The sequence below is a fragment of the Tenrec ecaudatus genome, chromosome 1 (assembly GCF_050624435.1).
Source record: "Tenrec ecaudatus isolate mTenEca1 chromosome 1, mTenEca1.hap1, whole genome shotgun sequence".
Taxonomy (NCBI): Eukaryota; Metazoa; Chordata; class Mammalia; order Afrosoricida; family Tenrecidae; genus Tenrec; species Tenrec ecaudatus.
This window is the reverse complement of record NC_134530.1, coordinates 149647546-149666687: the sequence shown is the minus strand read 5'-3', so window position 1 is coordinate 149666687 and position 19142 is coordinate 149647546. Positions and strand designations below refer to the sequence as shown.

Sequence of the window (19142 nt, the reverse complement as noted above, 5' to 3'; positions counted from 1 at the left end):
TGCCTTCCTCTCCTATGTACCTGACACACCTGACCTCGCTCCCTGCAACTTTTTTGTTTCCACAAATGAAGAGGGACATAAAAGGACAGTGATTTGACGATATAGAAAAGGTGAAACAAAACAAAACAAAATGAGGGAGGTGCTGTCAGCCATCTAAACAGATGTGTTTGAAAAATGTTTCCAAGAATGGAACTGCAGATTTGACAGATGTATTAAGTGTAATGGAGAGTACTTTGAAGTTGATAAGGTTGTAAAAAAATTTAAATACGGAGCTTGGGGGGAGAATTCTGGTGTTTTTTTTTTTTTGGGGGTGCCCCCTCCTATGCCAGATACTGGATTGCTAGATCATATGGTTTAGTGGCTGAGCTAGTTTACATTCTCATTAGCACTAGATACAACTTCAACATCTCTTTCTACCTCCCAACCCCCCCAAATCATTGTTCTTCCAACAGAGGTAAAGTGAAATTAATTGTGGTTTTGATTTGTATCTAAATCAGAAACTGAACTGACCACTACTGAGTCATAATGTCAAGCACCTTTTCATGTTTTCTGGCTATTTGCCTCTCTTCTTTTGGGAATGATTTATTCAAGTTCTTTGCCCATATTTTGATGGGGCTGTTTCTCTTTTGTAGTACTAAGTTTTGCATATATTTTTCAACACACACACACTCTCTCTCTCTCTCTCTCGTATAAACCGAGTTTTCCAGCACATTATTAATGATGAAAAAGCCTCCCTCGGCTTCTATACTTGAGTGAGAGTCCCACATAACATGTTCTCCTGTGCAGGGCTGGTGTTCTTTGCTCTCTTCCGCTCATCTGCCGTTGCTTGCCGCCTCTGTGGGTGGGCCAATGACTGCTGATATCACCGCTCTTTTCTCCTGCAGCGGCAGCCCGTGCAGTACTGGGCAAGAACCTGCCCACTTCTGTGTGCTGGTACCTGGGGTGTATCTCTGGTTTTGGATATGTAGAATGTTTATTTGTAGTACTTAGTCTGTTATATTTTATTTTTTATTTTCTTATTAACCCCTATCTGGACCCAGTGCTGACTCTGCTTGCATAGAGGAGCCTGTTTGGGCTCATAATATACATGCTGCATTGTGTACCCACTGTTTTACTGCATGTGTTGCGTTAGCACTTCCTGTACATATGTAACGCTGCGTATGCAGTAACACAGTGCATACTCAGTACCGTGTGTATAGTACGAGCCCGAACACAGGCTGCTCTCTGCAAACAGTCATGTCATCATATTCTGGAACATCATCAGCCTGCGTTAGGTCTCAAACTGTACAAGCTGCGTTGTGTACATGTGGTTAGGCAGTGTATGTAGTAATGTAGTATATGCAGTAACATCGTGTATAGTATGAGCACTAACACAGGCTGCTCTATGCAAACATAGTCATGCCATCACATTCTGGGTTATTATCATACCAGATCTCCAAATCCCGAATTACTGTCAGTTCCCTTGGTGATCCAGCATGTTTTGGGTCTTGTGGCGTCTTGTTAGAAATGGACCCCAATACTTCTAATACTGGACCAAAACAAAAACGCAGGTCATACGAAGTTGGTTTCAAACTTAAGGTTGTGTCAAGAGCAGAAGAAAGCAATAATAGTATTGCAAGTGGGGAATTTTGTGTTAATGAAAAACAAGTGAGGGAGTGGCAGAAAATGGAAGCTGACTTGGAAAAGATTCCAAAGGCAAAACAAGCTCCATGTGGTTTAACGATTTCATATGGGGCTCTAGAGACTGAATTGCATGAGTGGGTTATGGAGTGTCGTCAAAATGGTTACCGGTAACAACGGAAATTCGCTTATGTGCCTTTGAAATGGCTAAAGACAAATTTAAAGCACCAGGTATTGAAAATTTTATGCATCAGCAGGATGGTGTACATGCATCATGAGTAGGTTTGCCTTAAGTTTGCAGCAAAGAACAAAGATTTCACAGAAGTTGCCAAAAGGCTTTGATGAAAAAGTGATTTCATTCATTCCTCATAAAACAAAGAAGTATTCAAACACCGATGACCTCTGATCTTTCAAGCAACAGAACTGACAAGTGTGGGAGACAAAACTATTTTACTCAGAACCACAGGAAAAACAACAACAACAACAACAACAAACATTTCATAGCAGTTCTGTCATGTTTGGCTAATGGAACTAAGCTGCGACCTGTCATTATCTTTACCTAGAAAGGTCAAACCTCTATCATGAATTACAGTGCATGTACATATTAAATGATGGATGAAGACGGAACAAAAAAATGGCCAGCAGACATTTGGAACAGATGACCAGAAGCAGCCTTAGAGAAAAAAAAAAAAACCCATCATTGCTAGTTTGGGATATGTTCAGAGCCCACAGATCTGATGACATAAAAAATAATTGGCAAAGTCTTCTCAAATTACTTTGGCTATTATTCCAGGTTGGCTTACATCTGTCTTGGAGCCCTTAGATGTGTGTCTTTAAACGAACCTTTCAAAGACTGCGTGTGAAAGATATAGCATGAATGGATGTCATCTGGTCAAGCCCGACTGACAAAAGTTGGAAATCTGATGAAGCTCGACATAGAATTGATAGCAAAGTGGGTTTGTGATGCCTGGGAAGAGATTCCAGAGGACATGGTGCAACGCGCCTTCCAGAAATGCGGCCTCAGTAATGCTGTGGATGGCAGTGAAGACAGCGCTGTGTGTGAGAACGACAGCAGTGATGGTGATGACAGCGATCTCAGTGAGGATAGTGTCTCTGCTGATAGCCTCACACCAGCTGACGCTGAAGCTCTGTTTGCACATGCAGATGAGGAGTCCAGTTTTGAAGGATTTTAACTCTTTTGCACATGCAGATGAGGAGGAGGAGTCCAGTTTTGAAGGATTTTAACTCTTGTGTTTTAGCTTGGTTGCGGATTGAGCTAAGGTTTTTGTATTTTTAAAGTTATTGTTGATACCATATTGTTTTTGTTGATCCTCTGTTTACTTAACAGAGCTAGTTTACTGTTTTTCTTTGAAATAAATATTCAAAAAACATGTAACTTGCCGATACTTCAATTAATGTAATTTTATTGGTATCTCTTTATTTTGGAATTTACCAGTAGCTGCTGCATTTCCCACCCTAGTCTTTTACTTGAGTCAATAAGCTTTCCCAATTTTTGTGGTAAATTAGGTGTCTCGGCTTATATTTGGGTTGGCTTAAAGTCAAATATCTATGGTTTCCAAAGTTGTCTTCCAATCCTTAGATTGGTTGTTCACCTTATTAATAAAGGCCTTTGATGTACAAACATACTCAATTCTTATAATACCACTTATTTAGTTTATCTTTTGCTGGTCAGGGTTCTTGTCACATCTGATAATTTGCCACTGAACATTGAATCCTACAACCTTGTTCTCCTTTCATGTTCTTCTAAGAATTTTATGGCTTCCTTTTTGTATTTAGGGCCTTAATTGATTTTGAATAGGTTTCTGTGTATGGTATGTGACATTGTGTGGAAATTCAAGTTTCCCAGCATCATTTGTTGAAGACTATTCTTTTCTCATAAGTGAAGTTAGCATCCTTTTCAAAATTTAGTGGACCTCGAATGTATGTTGAACTTCTCTAGAAAAGAGTCATTGTGTCATGCTATATACTTGGTTCCATAAGGGTCCCTGGTGGCACAATGGTTAAATCCAGGGGTGCTAACTAACAAGTACGTTTGAACTGGCAGTTCAAACCCACCAGTTTGCCTTGGTGAAGATTACCGCTTTGGAAACCCTATAGACTTTCTACTCAGTTACAGGGTCACTGTGATTGTTTTGATGGTTTGGTTTAGTCTCTGTTCTATGCCTGGGAACATTAGCCACTCGGTTGTCTGTTATGTGGTTCTGGTTTTGCTACTTACGTTTAGCTTCCATGTGTTATTTCAGAGTTTACTTGTTGGTAGGTGTTTGAACACTAGCACATTAATGCACAGATGGCCTTTCTTACATCAGTGTGAGTTCAAGTAGCTCTGAATCAAGCCAACTTTAAATATTGTGTATTAGTTTCTTACTGCTACTGTAACAAATTGCCATAAATCAAGGCCATCTAGCTGTTTTTACAGACAGACCCAGAGGCTAGAAATCCAAAATCTTTTCATTTTGCTTGCTAAAGTCAATGTGTCAGTGTGGCTACTTTTTCTGGAGATTTTGAGGGGAAATTATTTCCTTACCTTTTAAAGCTTTAGGTGACCACCTATGTATTTCTTAGTTTGTGTCTCCTTCCTTCCTCTTCAAAGTGCATCACTCCACTCTATGCTTCAGTATGTCCCATGGCTTCCTTTTCTTTCATAAGCTCATATCCCTCTGCCTCTCTGCTTTCAGGTCAATACATTTAAGGCCCTACCAGGTAGTAAAGGATAATCTCCCCATCTCAAGAACACGAAGTTAATCATACAGACAACTTCTGCTATCATTCTGATAGCATTCACAGGATCAAGGACTTAGGACCTGGACATCTTTGGAGGGCCAACCCCAGAGTATAATGACCCCTTCCCCAATTAATATGGTTTCTCTTCTTAAATAGTTCATAGTTAAATGAGCCACGTTATTAAGCTATTTGTCTAATTTACTTTGCTCTTATCTTTGATCTATGAATGTGTCATTTCCATGGGGTCATCATGTACGCTTCCCTCACTTTCCTCAGATGAAATGCTTTTTTTCTCCCTCCTCCCCCATGAACCCTTGATAATTTATAAATAATTAGTTTGTTCATGTCTTACACTGGTCGCTGTCTCCTTTCACCCACTTTTCCGTTGTCCATCCCCCTGGGAGCGTGTTCTATGTAGAACATTGTGATCAGTCCCTGCTTTCCTCCCACACCTTCCCCTTCCCCTCCTGGTAGCGTTACTGTCAATATCGGTCCTGAGGGGTTTATCTGTCCTGGATTCCCTGTATTACGAGCTCTTAGCTGTACCTGTGTACATGCTCTGGTCAAGGCAGACTTATAAGGTAGAACTTGGGGTCATGATAGTAGGAGGGAGGAAGCATTAAAGAATTTAAAGGAAAGTTGTATGTTTCATCAGTGCTATACTGCACCGTGACTGTCTCGTTTGTTCCTTGTGACCCTTCTGTAAGGGAATTTCCAGTTGCCTACAGATGGGCTTTGGGTCTTCACTCGGCATCTCCCCACCCCCCACCCCCCATTCACAATGATAGGATTTTTTTCCTGAGTCTTTGATGCCTGATCCCATTGACACCTCATGATCACACAAGTTGGTATACTTCTTCCATGTGTGCTTTGTTGCTTTTTAGCTAGATGGCTCCTTGTTTATCTTCAAACCTTTAAGACCCCAGCTGCTATATCTTTTGATAGCTGGCCACCACCAGCTTTCTTCACCACATTTGCTTATGCACCCATTTTGTCTTCAGTGAGCGTGTTGGGAAGGTGAGCAACCCAGAATGCCAGGCTATTTGAACAAAGTGTTCTTGCGTTGAGGGAGTACTTGAGTAGAGACCCAAAGTCTATCTGCTACCTTAATACCAAACCTATAAATATATGTACATAGATCTATTTCCCTATTGCTGTATATCAATATATTTACATATGTATTTAGACCTCTATAAATGCCCTTTGCTTCCTAGTTCTTACCTTTATTTTCTCTTGGCTCTTCATTCAGGTTTTGGTAATTCCTCTTGGTTACATTGCCTTTTATCAAGCCCTACCAGGCATCCTACACCCTTCTTGACATTGATTTTAGATCACTTGTTTCTTCCTTGTCCCTTGGTTTAACACCCACTTCCTTTTTGGTATTCCCAGGGATTTCATTGCTTTGCTCCCTGCTCCCCTTGCTGTCTGTTGCATGCCCTTAGTGTTTCACCCTGCTGTGGTGGTGTCAGATTGGGCACAATTCTCACAGTGTCTCCAGTGTTGTTCCCCAGAGCACTATGGGTCAGTGAGGGACATCTTGTCTCATGGTGGGGCCAACCCTATGGTCCTTTCTGTGCTTTAGCTGCTCTGGGCGGAATATCAACCTTGGGGCTTGGTGGGCCCGGATGTGCTCCACTCTCTCTCCCTCCCCCTTCATTTGCTCCTGTGTGTTGTGATCAGACATGTATCTTTCCCTGAGCTGTAGCTTCAGTGCTGTCCTCTGAAGTGAATTCTTTGGGGGTGGAGTTGGGGGTGGGAGTGGGGGTGGCTTTCCAGGTATGTGGGATTGGGGTCGGCCCCTTAGACCTACCTCTGTCTTGGTTCCCTGGTATGTTGCCTTCATGTCTTGGCACACAGGATTGAAGTCTGGTCCTTCTCTCCTCCCCTTGAGTGGGTTAGTGCCCTGTTCCCCCATTACCCATGTCTGTGTTTCCTCTGTCCACCTACCCCCCGGAATATTCTTAATGCTGTCATTTTGTGTTGTAGTTGGTGTAATACGGTGCCCAGTATGCCGCCAAGAATGCAGACAGATAGACCTTGTGGATAATTATTTTGTGAAAGATACATCTGAAGCCCCTAGCAGTTCTGATGAGAAATCAGAACAGGTATGCTTCTTAATTTTTCTTTCTATTCACAACTTTATATAAAAGTGTTAAACGTAAGAAAAACAGGTTTGGGTGTTTATATAACAGTAATTCTACAATAGTTCTGTATTTGAAATATAAAATACGCTTATAAATACACAGCTTTATTCTGTACCTTTGAGTTGAGTAAAGTGGGGCTGTCTTAACTGTTTCTTTTTGTGGAATCTTATTGTATAAATTTAATATGGATTGGCATATAAATATCCTCTTTCATTTTAGGTATGTACTAGTTGTGAAGATAATTCTAGTGCAGTTGGCTTTTGTGTAGAATGTGGAGAATGGCTATGTAAGACATGTATAGAAGCACATCAACGAGTAAAATTCACTAAAGATCACCTGATCAGGAAAAAAGAAGATGTCTCAGGTAAGATAAGAAATGGTCTTCACTATTCCTGCTAACCTTCCTCTTTTGCCCCACTGCCATTTCCTGTTTCCTTTTTATAATCTCTGCATAGTAACATCAATAAGAATTTATAAAATTGGGCAAAAATTTGTATTTAGTTTGAAAAATACTTGGTTTATTTTGCTACAGAGTCTGTTGGAGCATCTGGTCAGCGCCCCGTTTTCTGTCCTGTACATAAACAAGAGCAATTGAAACTTTTCTGTGAGACATGTGATAGACTGACTTGTAGAGACTGCCAACTTTTGGAACACAAAGAACATAGGTACAAAAATCCTAATTGTTTACTGAGAAATATAATAAAAGTCTCATTAATTTATTTTCTTTAAAGTAAATAGCTCATAATTTATTTGTTAAGGTTATAAATATATAGTATATTTCTAAAGATACATTATGTGAATTAATAATAAGCATATTCACATTCACCTGCCTTATGGATATATTTATTAAAATGTACTATTATGTGGGTTTTGGCTTACAGGAATAGCATGGTATTATTTCTTTGCTTGCCATATGTCTGATTCAAGTAAGCATTTTAAAATAGTGTATTGTTTTTAAGCTTACAGTCTTGTAACTTGTAGTTTTATAATCTCCATAGAGATTTTTAGGCTGTAACTTAAAAAAATAAATTATTTTATTGAGGGCTTTGATAACAATCCATACATTAATTTTATCAAGGACATTTGTACTTATACGGTCTTCATCATTTCAAAACATTTTCTTTCTACTTGAACCCTTGGTATCAGTTCCTCTTTTTCCCCTGCCCTCCCCACCCTCAGGCTGTGACTCTTCTGGGAGCAGAGCACCATGTCTTTCTTAGGGAACCATTGGGTGGATTTGAAATGACCAGCTTTCAGCTTGACCTCGCACTACCAGGGCTTCTTAATACTAATCCCAAATCCAAACCCATGGTCATGGAGTCGACTCTGACTCATAGTCACCCTGAATAGGATTTCTGGAATTGTATATTTGTATGGGAACAGATGCTTATTTTGTTTTCCCTTAGAGCAGCTGGGGGGTTTGAACCTGATTTTGCAGTTAGCATTCCAGCACCTAACCAACCCACAGTGCTCCGGGGCTCCTTAATAAGCTTAATAGCATGCATTCATAGCATCTTTATGTAGTTAAAGGGGCTTTTCTGTATGCCGCATGTTCATTTATTCATAGATATCCTACCAAGAAGGTGCAGGAACTCTTAGCACTATTTTAAAGTGAGAGCCCCCACCCACAGAAATCTTTCTCACAGTAGAGCTAGTATCTGAACACAGCTAGTGGACTCCAGATGTTTACGTAATACATGCGTTTCTTGTCCCCTGTATAGGGTAGAGAATGTGGGATATACAGGATACTGTGTATAGAATACCTCAAATTTACTTAACGACTTAACAGTATTGGTTTTGCTCTTTTTTTTGAGGCGCCACGTAGTGTCTTGTGTATGCCTTCACCACAGGGTCATCTCTTACCTTTAATTGCCTTGTGATTCTGTTATTTTAAGACATGCGACTCCCTTTCTCAGAGTTCCAGTGAGATCTTTGAATATTCTAGTTTCTTTTTTCATTGATGATGAGATAGAGAATAAAAAGGAAGATGACACGTTTTTTCCATGAAAGAATAACTTCAATTCTCTATTCTCCAGAAATTTAACCATACTTTCCATTTTCACCACTTTTTAAAAGCACTTGTATTAGCACTTCATCCACATCATACAATTCATTAATTTAATCATATCAAAAAGTTGTGTAATTATTACCACATTTAATTCTAGAACATATATTTCCTTGTACTCTTTGTTACTCATATAATTATTATTTTTTCTAATTGTGGCAAAAATATAGACAATAAAACATTCTCCAGTTCCACAACTTCTACTTGTATAACTCAGTGTCATTTAGTATACTCTTTGTGTTGTACAACCATTATTGATACCCTTTTAAAAATTATTCCACCACCATTAACATAAACTCAGTGCCTCTAAGCAACTCTTCCTCTTTCACTTATGATAACTATTGGTCATGTTTGGTTTCTTATTATTTTTTAAAGTAGATTTTTAAAAATTTAAATTCACATATCATACACTCCCATGGTTAAATTACTTTTAAAAACAGTTGTATATATAGCATCACAATAAGTTCTAGTGCTCCTTCCCCCCTCCTGCATTCATTGTTTGCTCCCCAAATTCTCTTGCCCTTCCCACCCTCCATTCCTCTGTCCACATCCCTGATAAACCATTGTATACGTTATTGTCTTTATGCATCAATTGTTTCTGTGCTTCACAAACTGGGAATCCCAACAGAAACAATAAACAACGAAAACAAAGCAAAAAACCCCCAAGAAAATAATAGTATTAATACAAAGATAAAAATGCAAATTAAAAAGTAAAAGAGCAAAGATCATCATCAGTGTTTAAAAGGCCAGAGAAGAAATTTCTGTCCTGGAACAGGTGAGAAATACTTGAGTGTAGATCAAATACTTGAGTGTAGGTCAAGAGGGAGGTTACCTGTCCAAGTATATTATACCATGGTTTGATCCTTGTGTTAGTCTGGGTAGATTAGAGAAACAAATTCATGGAGACACTCATGTACATAAGGGAGAGGTTTATGTACCAGAGCAGTTGAACATTGAGAAAACATCCCAGCCCAGTCCAGATCAAGTCCTTAAGTCCTATATTAGCCCATATGTCTGATACCAATCTATAAAGTCCTCTTCAGATTCATGAAACACATGCAGTGATGCTGAATGTAGAAGACCACAGGCCAGTGGATAGAAAGTCCTTGGATCCAGTGTCATTGGAAACATCTCAGTGCTGACAGGGGTCTCTGCATGGCTTCTCCAGCACCCAGGGCTGTAGCAGGGTGAGTCCATGGGTCTTGTCAGCTACAATGTATCCCAGGGTGTGAGCAGAAGAGTCTCCCACCTCTGAGGAGGAAATACTGGAATTCCCAGAATCCTTAGGGAAAGGCTATACCCACACGGAAGCCTCATTGGCCATGGCTTGATTGACATCCTAGACTCCATCCCAACATGCTTAATCCTTAAATTGACAATTATGTAACTACCACACTCCTCCCACTATCAAGTTTGCAGTAATCTCTGTTAGTAGCTGTTCAAATCCTTCGCCTGTGGTCAGAGGGAATCTGCCAGAGGTTTAATCTGACTAGATGGTCTGCAGATGGATTTTGGGCTCCCACTGTCCTCCACAGCCTTATACAAATTGGGTGTTTACAACTTAAGCTACGATAATTTCCCCTTTATTTGGGTTTTATTATCAACATCTTTGGATCACATGGGCTGGTGTGCTTCTTTGATGTGGACTTAGTTGACAACTCAGTTAAATGGGTGCTTTTTTTAATACAAGCCTTTAAGACCCTAGAGAGTATTTCTTTTGATAGCTGGGCACCATCTATTTTATTCATCACACTTTGGTGTAGCACCCTCATCTTCAGTGATCTTGGCAGGACCATGTTATAAGAACTAGCGGTTTTTGGATTGGGGCTAGATTTAAGTGGAAGCCCAGAATCCATCTTCTTGTGCACGGGTTATGAATAACTGTGGTTTACTTTGGCAGTCATATTATGATAAAAACAAAGCACAAGAAGATCAACACCAACAAGAACCCCCAAAACAACAACAAAATAAACAAAGACAAACCTTGTCAATCACCCCCCTGGGGTATAAGGTGATTGTATGGATAACACCAATACTTTCTCCAATTCCATAGGATTTAAGATACTGTTTATATTAGGAGTTTATGGGCATATAGTCCAACTTTGAGCTGCAGTTGTTTTGTACAGATTAGTTTCTTAATTGACTGAACTCTGTATACATTGAGCTTGAGGATCGAATCTAGAGGAAATTTTCTGTATCAATTCTTACAGATGCAGATCCTTGCCTAACAGATTAGAACTTGTCATATTAATGCAAGGGAAGCATTGAGGTATTAACTATATGGTAGTTCTGGATCCCCTCTCATTGGACACCCATTAAGCCAGGGATCCCACCTCAGGTCCAATGACCACCATTTCCACACTCTTGGCGTGGCCCTCCTTGGCTTTATCTCCCATCAGAGTATTTCAGTCCTAAAACCAAGGGTGCAGGTAGTTTTGAGGGAGGACCCATTTCATTCAGACTGGCTTTTACATTGAGTCCTTCTGGTGTAGCCCTTCGGGGATGCTCTTTTGCTTGCAAGGTCAGTGGCTAAGATCATCATGGTGCTTAGTTCATGGAGTGGTTCACCTAGGGTTGGGTAGAAACATATTTAGAGTGTCGACCAGGGAACATAAAATTGGGCTTATAGTCTCCTTAGGTTCCCTACAATTATTGTTTAACATTCTTTCCCCATGCGAGAGGTTGCTTCTCCCATTTATCCACCACACCCACCAACATAAACAGTGTTTCCTCTAAAATGTAGGTGCTTCCTTCCCCCGGTCTTCACTTGATTGATTTTCCAGTAAAGCTTTTTCCTTCCTGTGGAGGCCCTGTTGATGTACTGTAGCTCTTTGGTTGCATAGCCTCTTAGTGGATAGTCTCTTACCCTCCTCATTCCTGGAGTGTTCCCAACCAATGTGAGGTCTCTTCTTTGAAGGTGGTTCTTAAGAAGTACACATGAGGGTAGCCTTTCTACCTTTAGCTGCTTATTAATGCAAGTAATAATCATCACATAGTCAAGTCATAACTATCTCTTGAATGTTTTTTCCTTTCTGTCTACTTCACAATTTTCATTTTTTTAGGTTGGATTGTTGCAGAACCCAAGCTGGTGGATTTGAAAGCCTAAGTTCTTGTTATTACTGAGTGTTACCACTTCAAATGTATTCTGTCCATGTCGTTGCTAGGATGATATTGTTAAAGAATAATTGCCTTTCCTAACATCCTCAGTGGTCTCCTATAGTCAGAGTTCAAGTGTTTAGTAGTTAAGTGCCCCACAACTAATTAATAGATCAGTGATTAGAACCCACCAGTGGCTCAGCAGGAGAACGATGCAGCTTTCTCTTCTGTAAAGATCCAAAGCCTTGGAAACTCATGGGGGCATTTGCTATGTTGTTTACGGTTGCTATGAGTCAGAGTGGACTCAATGACAGTGAATTTGGCTTGGTTTGAGTGAAGGCTGTGATGTTTCAAGGTCTTTATTCTGAGATAGATGCCTCTGGGTGGGTTTGAACCACTAGTCTTTTGGCTCAGTACTTAAGCTAGTACTTTTGGCTCAGTACTTAAGTTTTGTACCAGCCACTTGCTAGAAAGAAGATCTACCAGTGGATTTTGAAATGGTAGCCCCAACTCTAAGGAGTTGTTGGTTCATTAGATACATAAAGAAATGCAAACTAATGATATCAATAATAGTTGAAAAGCACGAAGAGTAACATCAATAGCATTGAATTAATTATACATGTTGAAGTGGTTGAATTGGAGATTGTTTTGTTTGTATATCTTTGCCATGATTAAAAACCTAATGACATGAATAAGAATGAGTACAAAAAAGAAAAATTCTGAGTTGATTGTGCTAATGATTCTACAACTCCTCTTGATGTGCTTGAACTATTGTAGACATGTAGATGAAGTGCCAATAAAACTTAAAAAAAACAAACCCCAAAACAACACCACCCCTCTCAAATTTAAAGTATTAGAAACCTGAAGAAGCAGTTCTATTTTGTTCTGTAGGTTGAGTGGGCTCAATGCCAACAGATTTGGTTTTGGTTTTACAGTCATTCTAGTTTTAGTTTTTTTTAAAAAGAAACCAGCATAATGTTTATCACAGTCGCTATACCATTTTGTATTCCTAGTAGCAATACAAATTTTCCCCAATTTTTGTCCAAACCCCCCCCCCCCCCAAAGTATATCTGGTTATTGTTATTTCTCTCTCTCCTTTTTAAAAAAATCATTCTATTGGGGGCTCTTACAACTCTTGTTACAAACTGTACATCAAATGCATCTGACATATTCGTACCTATATTCCCTCATTCTTCTCTAGACACTTTCCATTGAGCCCTTGGGTCCAGCTCCCCCTCCCCACTCCCTCACCCCCCGGTTATCTCTCAATAGCAAAAAAGTAGATGAAAGAATGTTGTGGAGGATCCTGATACTGGGCCAACCTCAGATGTTTGTCTGTCTGAGCAGTAGTGGTTAGACTTGGGGCCACTATCAAAGGAAAATTTAATCTTGGTCACAAAATTTAATAGTCTGGTCACAAAATTTAATAGTCTGGTCACAAAGCAGTTTGAGTGAGATAAATGCAAAAACAATAAACTGAAACCAAGGACTGGCATGGAAGGGCTGTTTCATTTTGTGAATGTGCATCGTCAGTTTCCAGAAGGACTTTTGCTAACTAATAGACAAACATAGGGGCAGTGTCTTTGGTTTGGGGTTCTGCAGCATGGAAGAAGCTGCTTAGGTTAATATATGACCCACAACTCACAGATGACTCCGATCCAGACATAGGGAGAAATTTGCAAAAGGCCTGGTGGACTGGGTAAAAGCTGCTGTGAAGTTTGCTTATCCTGATAAGGACTGCTCTCTTTATGAAGCCAAGTGGGGCACCCCAACTGAAGCGCGTGTTCCACTTTATATACCTACTCTGCATGGAGCCCTGGTGATGCAGTGGTTAAGCATAGGGGTTTTAACCAAAAGGTTAGCAGTTTGAAACTACCAGTTGCTCCAAGGGAGAAAGATTGGGTTTTCTACTCCCATAAACAGTTACAGTCTCGGTAACCCACAGGGGGTTGACTTGATGGCAGTGAGTTTTTGTTGTGCATGTTAATATATATATGGTATTTGGAAAATGACCTTCCACTGAATCTGCCCATTACCCAATCATGGTCTATACTGTCATTAAGAGGGCCCCCTCCCCCCTTTTTTTGTTTAGGTGCCACATCTAATTTCACTGCTGTACAGTCATACACTACAGCATGTCTGGGAAGCCTTCTCTGGACTTTGGGAGATTAGGTCCAGGTGGAGTGAGGTACTCATAATCAAGGAAATTATGTGTAAATTTGCCCCCGAAACCATGGGATATGTTCTTACTCCGACTTGCTTAGAAAGTGACAGCAGCAATGACACTTTTCCATTCTCCTATCTATGCCCCCCTCCAAAAAGAGCCAAAAAGGTACCTTTTAATATGTAGAGATACCAGTATTTGGGGTTCATTTTCAGTTAAAATTCTAGGCCTTTTCTATATAGCTTTACATTGAAGGCCTGCCAAGGGATAAGTCCTGCTCTTATACATGTAGATTCTAAACAGCTTTTAAGTGTTTTATATTTAAGTATGCATATATAATCAAGGATCACCTTGCATCTGAGGAGAGCTGCCGTAGCATACCTTGTGGAATACATCAGGTCAAACATACGTCACAGGAAAGGGTTGTGCCATAGGTAATACAGTAGTGGGAGGGGGTGGTCTAGGGGTATCCATGTAATACGAAGGGGAGGTAATGGGGGTACACATGTGACAAGATGGGCAGATCCAAGATTCATGATGATGGCCTAACTTTGGATGTCACTTAGCAGGTTTGACATGTTTTCTGGCTTACTATAGAAACCATTATCAGTAGGGTGTAAACCCACCGTGCAGGGACTAAACTGAGTCTCCCTAGCCTTTAGGGAGAAGTAGCCCATTGGCCCTTAACAGCAGGGAGTGGGCCCAACCTGTGGTGGGACCAGACAATAGTATGGCAACTGACTGCCTTCAGGGAGGTAACTTGACAATCATTTACCATTAGCTGCAAGCAGTGTCCTAAGTCTAATATATATTTGGGGAAGACGACTTGGGAGAAATCTTTCTGTTTCCCACACCTGACATGGAGTCAATCCTCACTCATAGCAGCCCCACAGTTCAGGGTAGAAGTGCTACTTTGGGTTTCCAGCGCTGTAGATCACTACAGGAGCAGAAAGCTCATTCTTTCACCTAAGCAACTAGTGCAGGGTTCAGACTACCAAATGCGCAGTTAGCACCTTAATGTGTAATTCACAACACTACCAGGCTCAGGCAAAAATATACACACAGAGACACCTTTACACAACACATACACACCCCCCCGAGTGTATTTGACTGTCTGTTCCCTGATTTTCGTGGGCAGTCTTTTCAGAGGGTACTCAGTGTTAGTCTTTTCAAACAACGGGCATTCGATTTATTGGTTCCCGCTAACCTGTGTTTTCTCCTCACTGTTTTCTGCATGCATCTTAATTACTTTTTCTTTTGGGGGTTTATTTTCTTTTTTAAAAATACCTCTTTTGAGGTGGATATTTAAATTTTTTCTCCTTTTCCCCCTAATATGGAAATTTTGTATTAAGTAAATTTGAGCCATTTCTCAAATTATATGATACTTTGGTGGTTCAGTTCAAAGTTTTTTCTAGCTTCCATTATAATTTCTGCTTTGAATAATGAATAGATTACTGAATAATGTAGTTTTTACACTTAAAAGCACACACAACACTTGTCTTTCTGTTACGGACTTTTTACTTCAAGTATATTGTCATCAGAGATTGTGGTTTATGTGATTTCATTCCTTTGGCATTTGTTAATGCTTGCTTTGTGGAATAGTGTAGCCCTTGGCAGAAGGCTGAAGAAGAACTGATACATTTGATTATGGTGTTGGCAATGCATATGAATATACCACGGGCTGCCAAAAGAATGAACGGATCTGTCTTGGGAGAAGTAACGGGCACCTTAGAAGTGAGGATGGCTTCTCACATACTTGTTCCTATTATCAGCGGGGCTGGTTTCTGGAGAAGAACATCATGGTTGAGAGAGGAGGCCAGAGCAAAAACATAAGACTTGGTGAGATGAACATAGAAACGATTGTGAGGATGGTCCTGGGTTTGGCAGGGTTTTTTGTTTGTTGCACATAGGGTCTCTATAAGTCACCTGACCAGACAACAACCACGTAGTCTTTGGCAAAATGTCCAGGGGCCAATTTTAGTCACCCCCTTCACAGAAAGTTTCTTGGCCTCTGGCCTAATAAAACAAATAGCTTCTTTAAGTCCTTCTATGAGTTTTGGAGTGTAATGTTCTATAGCTGTCATCTTGTATATTAAATATGTGTTCCTATCTGTTTCTTTAGTTTTTCTCTCTGTTCTGTTACTAAGAGAGAGGTGTTAAACTTGATCATATTGATTTCATGGATTTTCTCTTACCACTATTTCTTTTCTATTGTGTATTATTAAGAGCATGCATATTAAAAATTACCTTACAAGTAAATTGAAACAGTTAACTGCACTATCTTTAGGCATGTTAGTTTAGTTAGCCTTTAAGTCTGTTATGTCTGCTGGTGTTCTTTTGGTGAATATAATAGCACTTGTTTTTTCCCTTCCATTTTATTTTATACTTAACTATTATCTTTTTCCCCTGCATATTTGCTTATTAGTTTTAAAAAAATCAGACTGAGCATTGTGATTCCTTTAACCGAGCTCTTAACCAAAAACCCAGATGCTGTTGAGTTAATGTCAGAGTAAAACCGTGCTTTTAGGGTTGTCAGTGACTGTGGCTTGGAGCTGAGGATGGACAGGAACCTCCAGCTTTGGGGTTAGCAGTAAAGAGTCATGGCTTGAATTTGCTTAAATATTTTGGTTCAAATACACAATTTCACTTAATCATTTAGAAATTTCCTGCTCCTTTTAGTTTTATTCCCTATTATTTAAGACAGTGTTGCATTTATTGTTTTGCATAATCCCGTTTCCCTCTTTCTGCTAGCTTCAAAGTTACGTCTTTTTGTTCCAGTTGTTTGGCTTATAACAGCCAGTGTCACTTTAAAGCCTAAATCAAATTATATTTATGTACACCATCAGGCCTGATCCAGGTGTTGACCTTGGCTATATCTGTGTCATAGAACTTCTTCACAGCCTGTTTGATCTGGTGTTTGTTGGCTTTGATATCCTCATTGAACACAAGTGTGTTGTTATCTTCGATCTTCATTGCACACTCCTTGGTAAAGGGAAGCTTGATGATCTCATAATGGTCCAGCTTATTTCTCCTGGGGCTCTGTTCGAAGATATTTGGGCTGCCTTAGTAGTCTTAGGGCTGCTGCAAGGTGGGTGATGTGTGGATCATCTTTGCGTGTGTGACTGTGGACACCTTTCAGTCCGGCCTTCTTGGCTTTTAAAGCCTTTGCTTTGGGTTCTGTTTTGGGAGGGGCCTTTGGCACCATCTTCGTAAAAAGCCAGAATAACTTTTATGGGTAATCATTTTGCATACAAACTAAGGTGATAGAGCTCCCTAAGATGTGCAAGAGTAAAATTTTTCCAGTTGCTATACATAGTGAGAGTACCCACACATAATAGTGACATGGCAAATCGAGTATAACCCTGTACAACTCAGACCTAACAATACCCTCAATGTACAGTCAAAGGTTAATATGCACAGTGATTCCTAACTACACACACAGGTATGTATGTATGTATGTGAAACATTTTTCTGTTGTATTATCTATAGCCATCTCTTTTTCCATTCCCATTCTTTACACATAAACACCACTCTTTGGGGAAATATTGTTTGTAAACCATAACTGTATCTTTTTTCAGAGGCATTCCGACATTATTCTATTTATTTTAAACATTTTATTAGGGGCTCATACAACTCTTATCACAATCCATACATATACATACATCAATTGTATAAAGCACATCTGTACATTCTTTGCCCTAATCATTTTCTTTTTTTTTCCCTTTTCTTTTTTTACATTTTATTAGGGGCTCATACAACTCTTATCACAATCCATACATATACATCCGCACATTCCCTGCTCCAATCATTCTCAAAGCATTTGCTCGCCACTTAAGCCCTTTGCATCAGGTCCTCTTTTCATAACTGTATTAAACACTATAATTTATTTCTCAATAAAAAGTCACATAAAATCATCCTGATTAATTCTTACCCCAAAACTATATCTAGTAGCATTAAAGTTAATATGCTGAGTTTCTGTAGCAAAAAGTATAGAAACTTTCACTTAGCCTGTATGTACTAACTAAATCATTTAGCTGTTTTGGTAGTCTGAAAATAACTCTGTGATCAAAAAGCCCATGTTAAGAAACAATACTACTTCATATAGAGGATTAAAATGGAAGCTGTTTCTTAGAATATTCACACATTTAATCAACATTTCCATTAAGCTATTACTTATTCCTTATTTCTAAAATCTTTAAAAAATTGTAATTATGGTAGTTAAAATGGAAAATCAGCGTGTTTATACTAGCTAAGAGAATAAAAGGTAGCACGTTACCAAAAGAATCCACATTGCTCTATCTACAGAGAAAAATCAGGTTTATCTACTCTTCTGCCTTGGTCAGCCCTTTTATGGGTCACCGTATTTGTTAGGTTGGGAGGCTCCTAGCCTTCAGTATCTTCCTACGTATCTCGCTAGGATTGCCTTCTTTTGTACTGGCAGGTGGCTTCACAACTGTGCTTTTTGTACACCAGATGCTTTTTTCTTCCTTGAAAGTCCACGTTTTTCTTCCCAATTTATTGACCTAGAAAATTCTTAGTCCACAGCTTTTGCTATCCTGCCTAGGCTGCCCTCAAACTTCTTTATATGAGTCTCTTAGACTGAGCTCTCTAGAGGAGCTAAACCTCTATGTGTGTGTGTGTGTGTGTGTGTGCATGTGCATGTGTACTCATGTAGCTGTGGAGGTTGGCACATTCCAGATTCATGGGTCAGGCATCAAGTTTGGAGGCTTTACCTAATTTATGGGGTTGTTAGGGCCTGGTGAACCCCAATCAACAGAACAGGGGAAAGGCCACAGGCTCCTTTCCCAGGACCTAAAAGTCAGAGGATGATGAGCGGGAGGCAGAATTAAGAAAGAGCTTTTTGAGAATGATTGCAAGTCATACCCCTAAAGAAATTCCCCTTATTAAATGGAGGATAATTACATAATAATGAGGATCATGCTTACAAAACTTGACACATAATTAACATCACCATGCAGAAAGGACAAATATTTTTACCCATGTGTAGAATGAGTTTCTTTCTTTTTAATTTTATTTTATTGGGGGCTCTTGCAGCTCTTATCACAATCCATACATATATATTTTGTCAAACACATCTTTACATATGCTGTCATCATCTTTTTCAAAACTTTAATTTATTTTTTATTTCAGCTCCTCATTTCCCCTCCTCCCTTCCTCCCTCCCCATGTCTCCTAGGTAATTGGTAATTTTTTTTTCTTCATGTTTTACATCGACTGCTGTCTCATTTCTTCCACTTTTCTGCTGTCCATCTCCCTGGGATGGGGGCCATATGTCAATCATTGTGATT

The 19142-nt window shown here is 39.6% G+C and overlaps 1 protein-coding gene across 2 annotated transcripts in view; it reads left to right on the top strand.

Moving 5' to 3' along the window:
- The window catches only part of TRIM33 (tripartite motif containing 33), a 123443-nt gene that overhangs the window by 60027 nt on the left and 44274 nt on the right, over positions 1 to 19142 (top strand). For both annotated transcript variants that reach the window (XM_075559629.1, XM_075559626.1), the window contains exons 2-4: positions 6352 to 6470; positions 6729 to 6873; positions 7042 to 7174. In XM_075559629.1, the coding sequence (XP_075415744.1) occupies positions 6352 to 6470; positions 6729 to 6873; positions 7042 to 7174 (397 nt within the window). The remainder of the gene's footprint in view (positions 1 to 6351; positions 6471 to 6728; positions 6874 to 7041; positions 7175 to 19142) is intronic.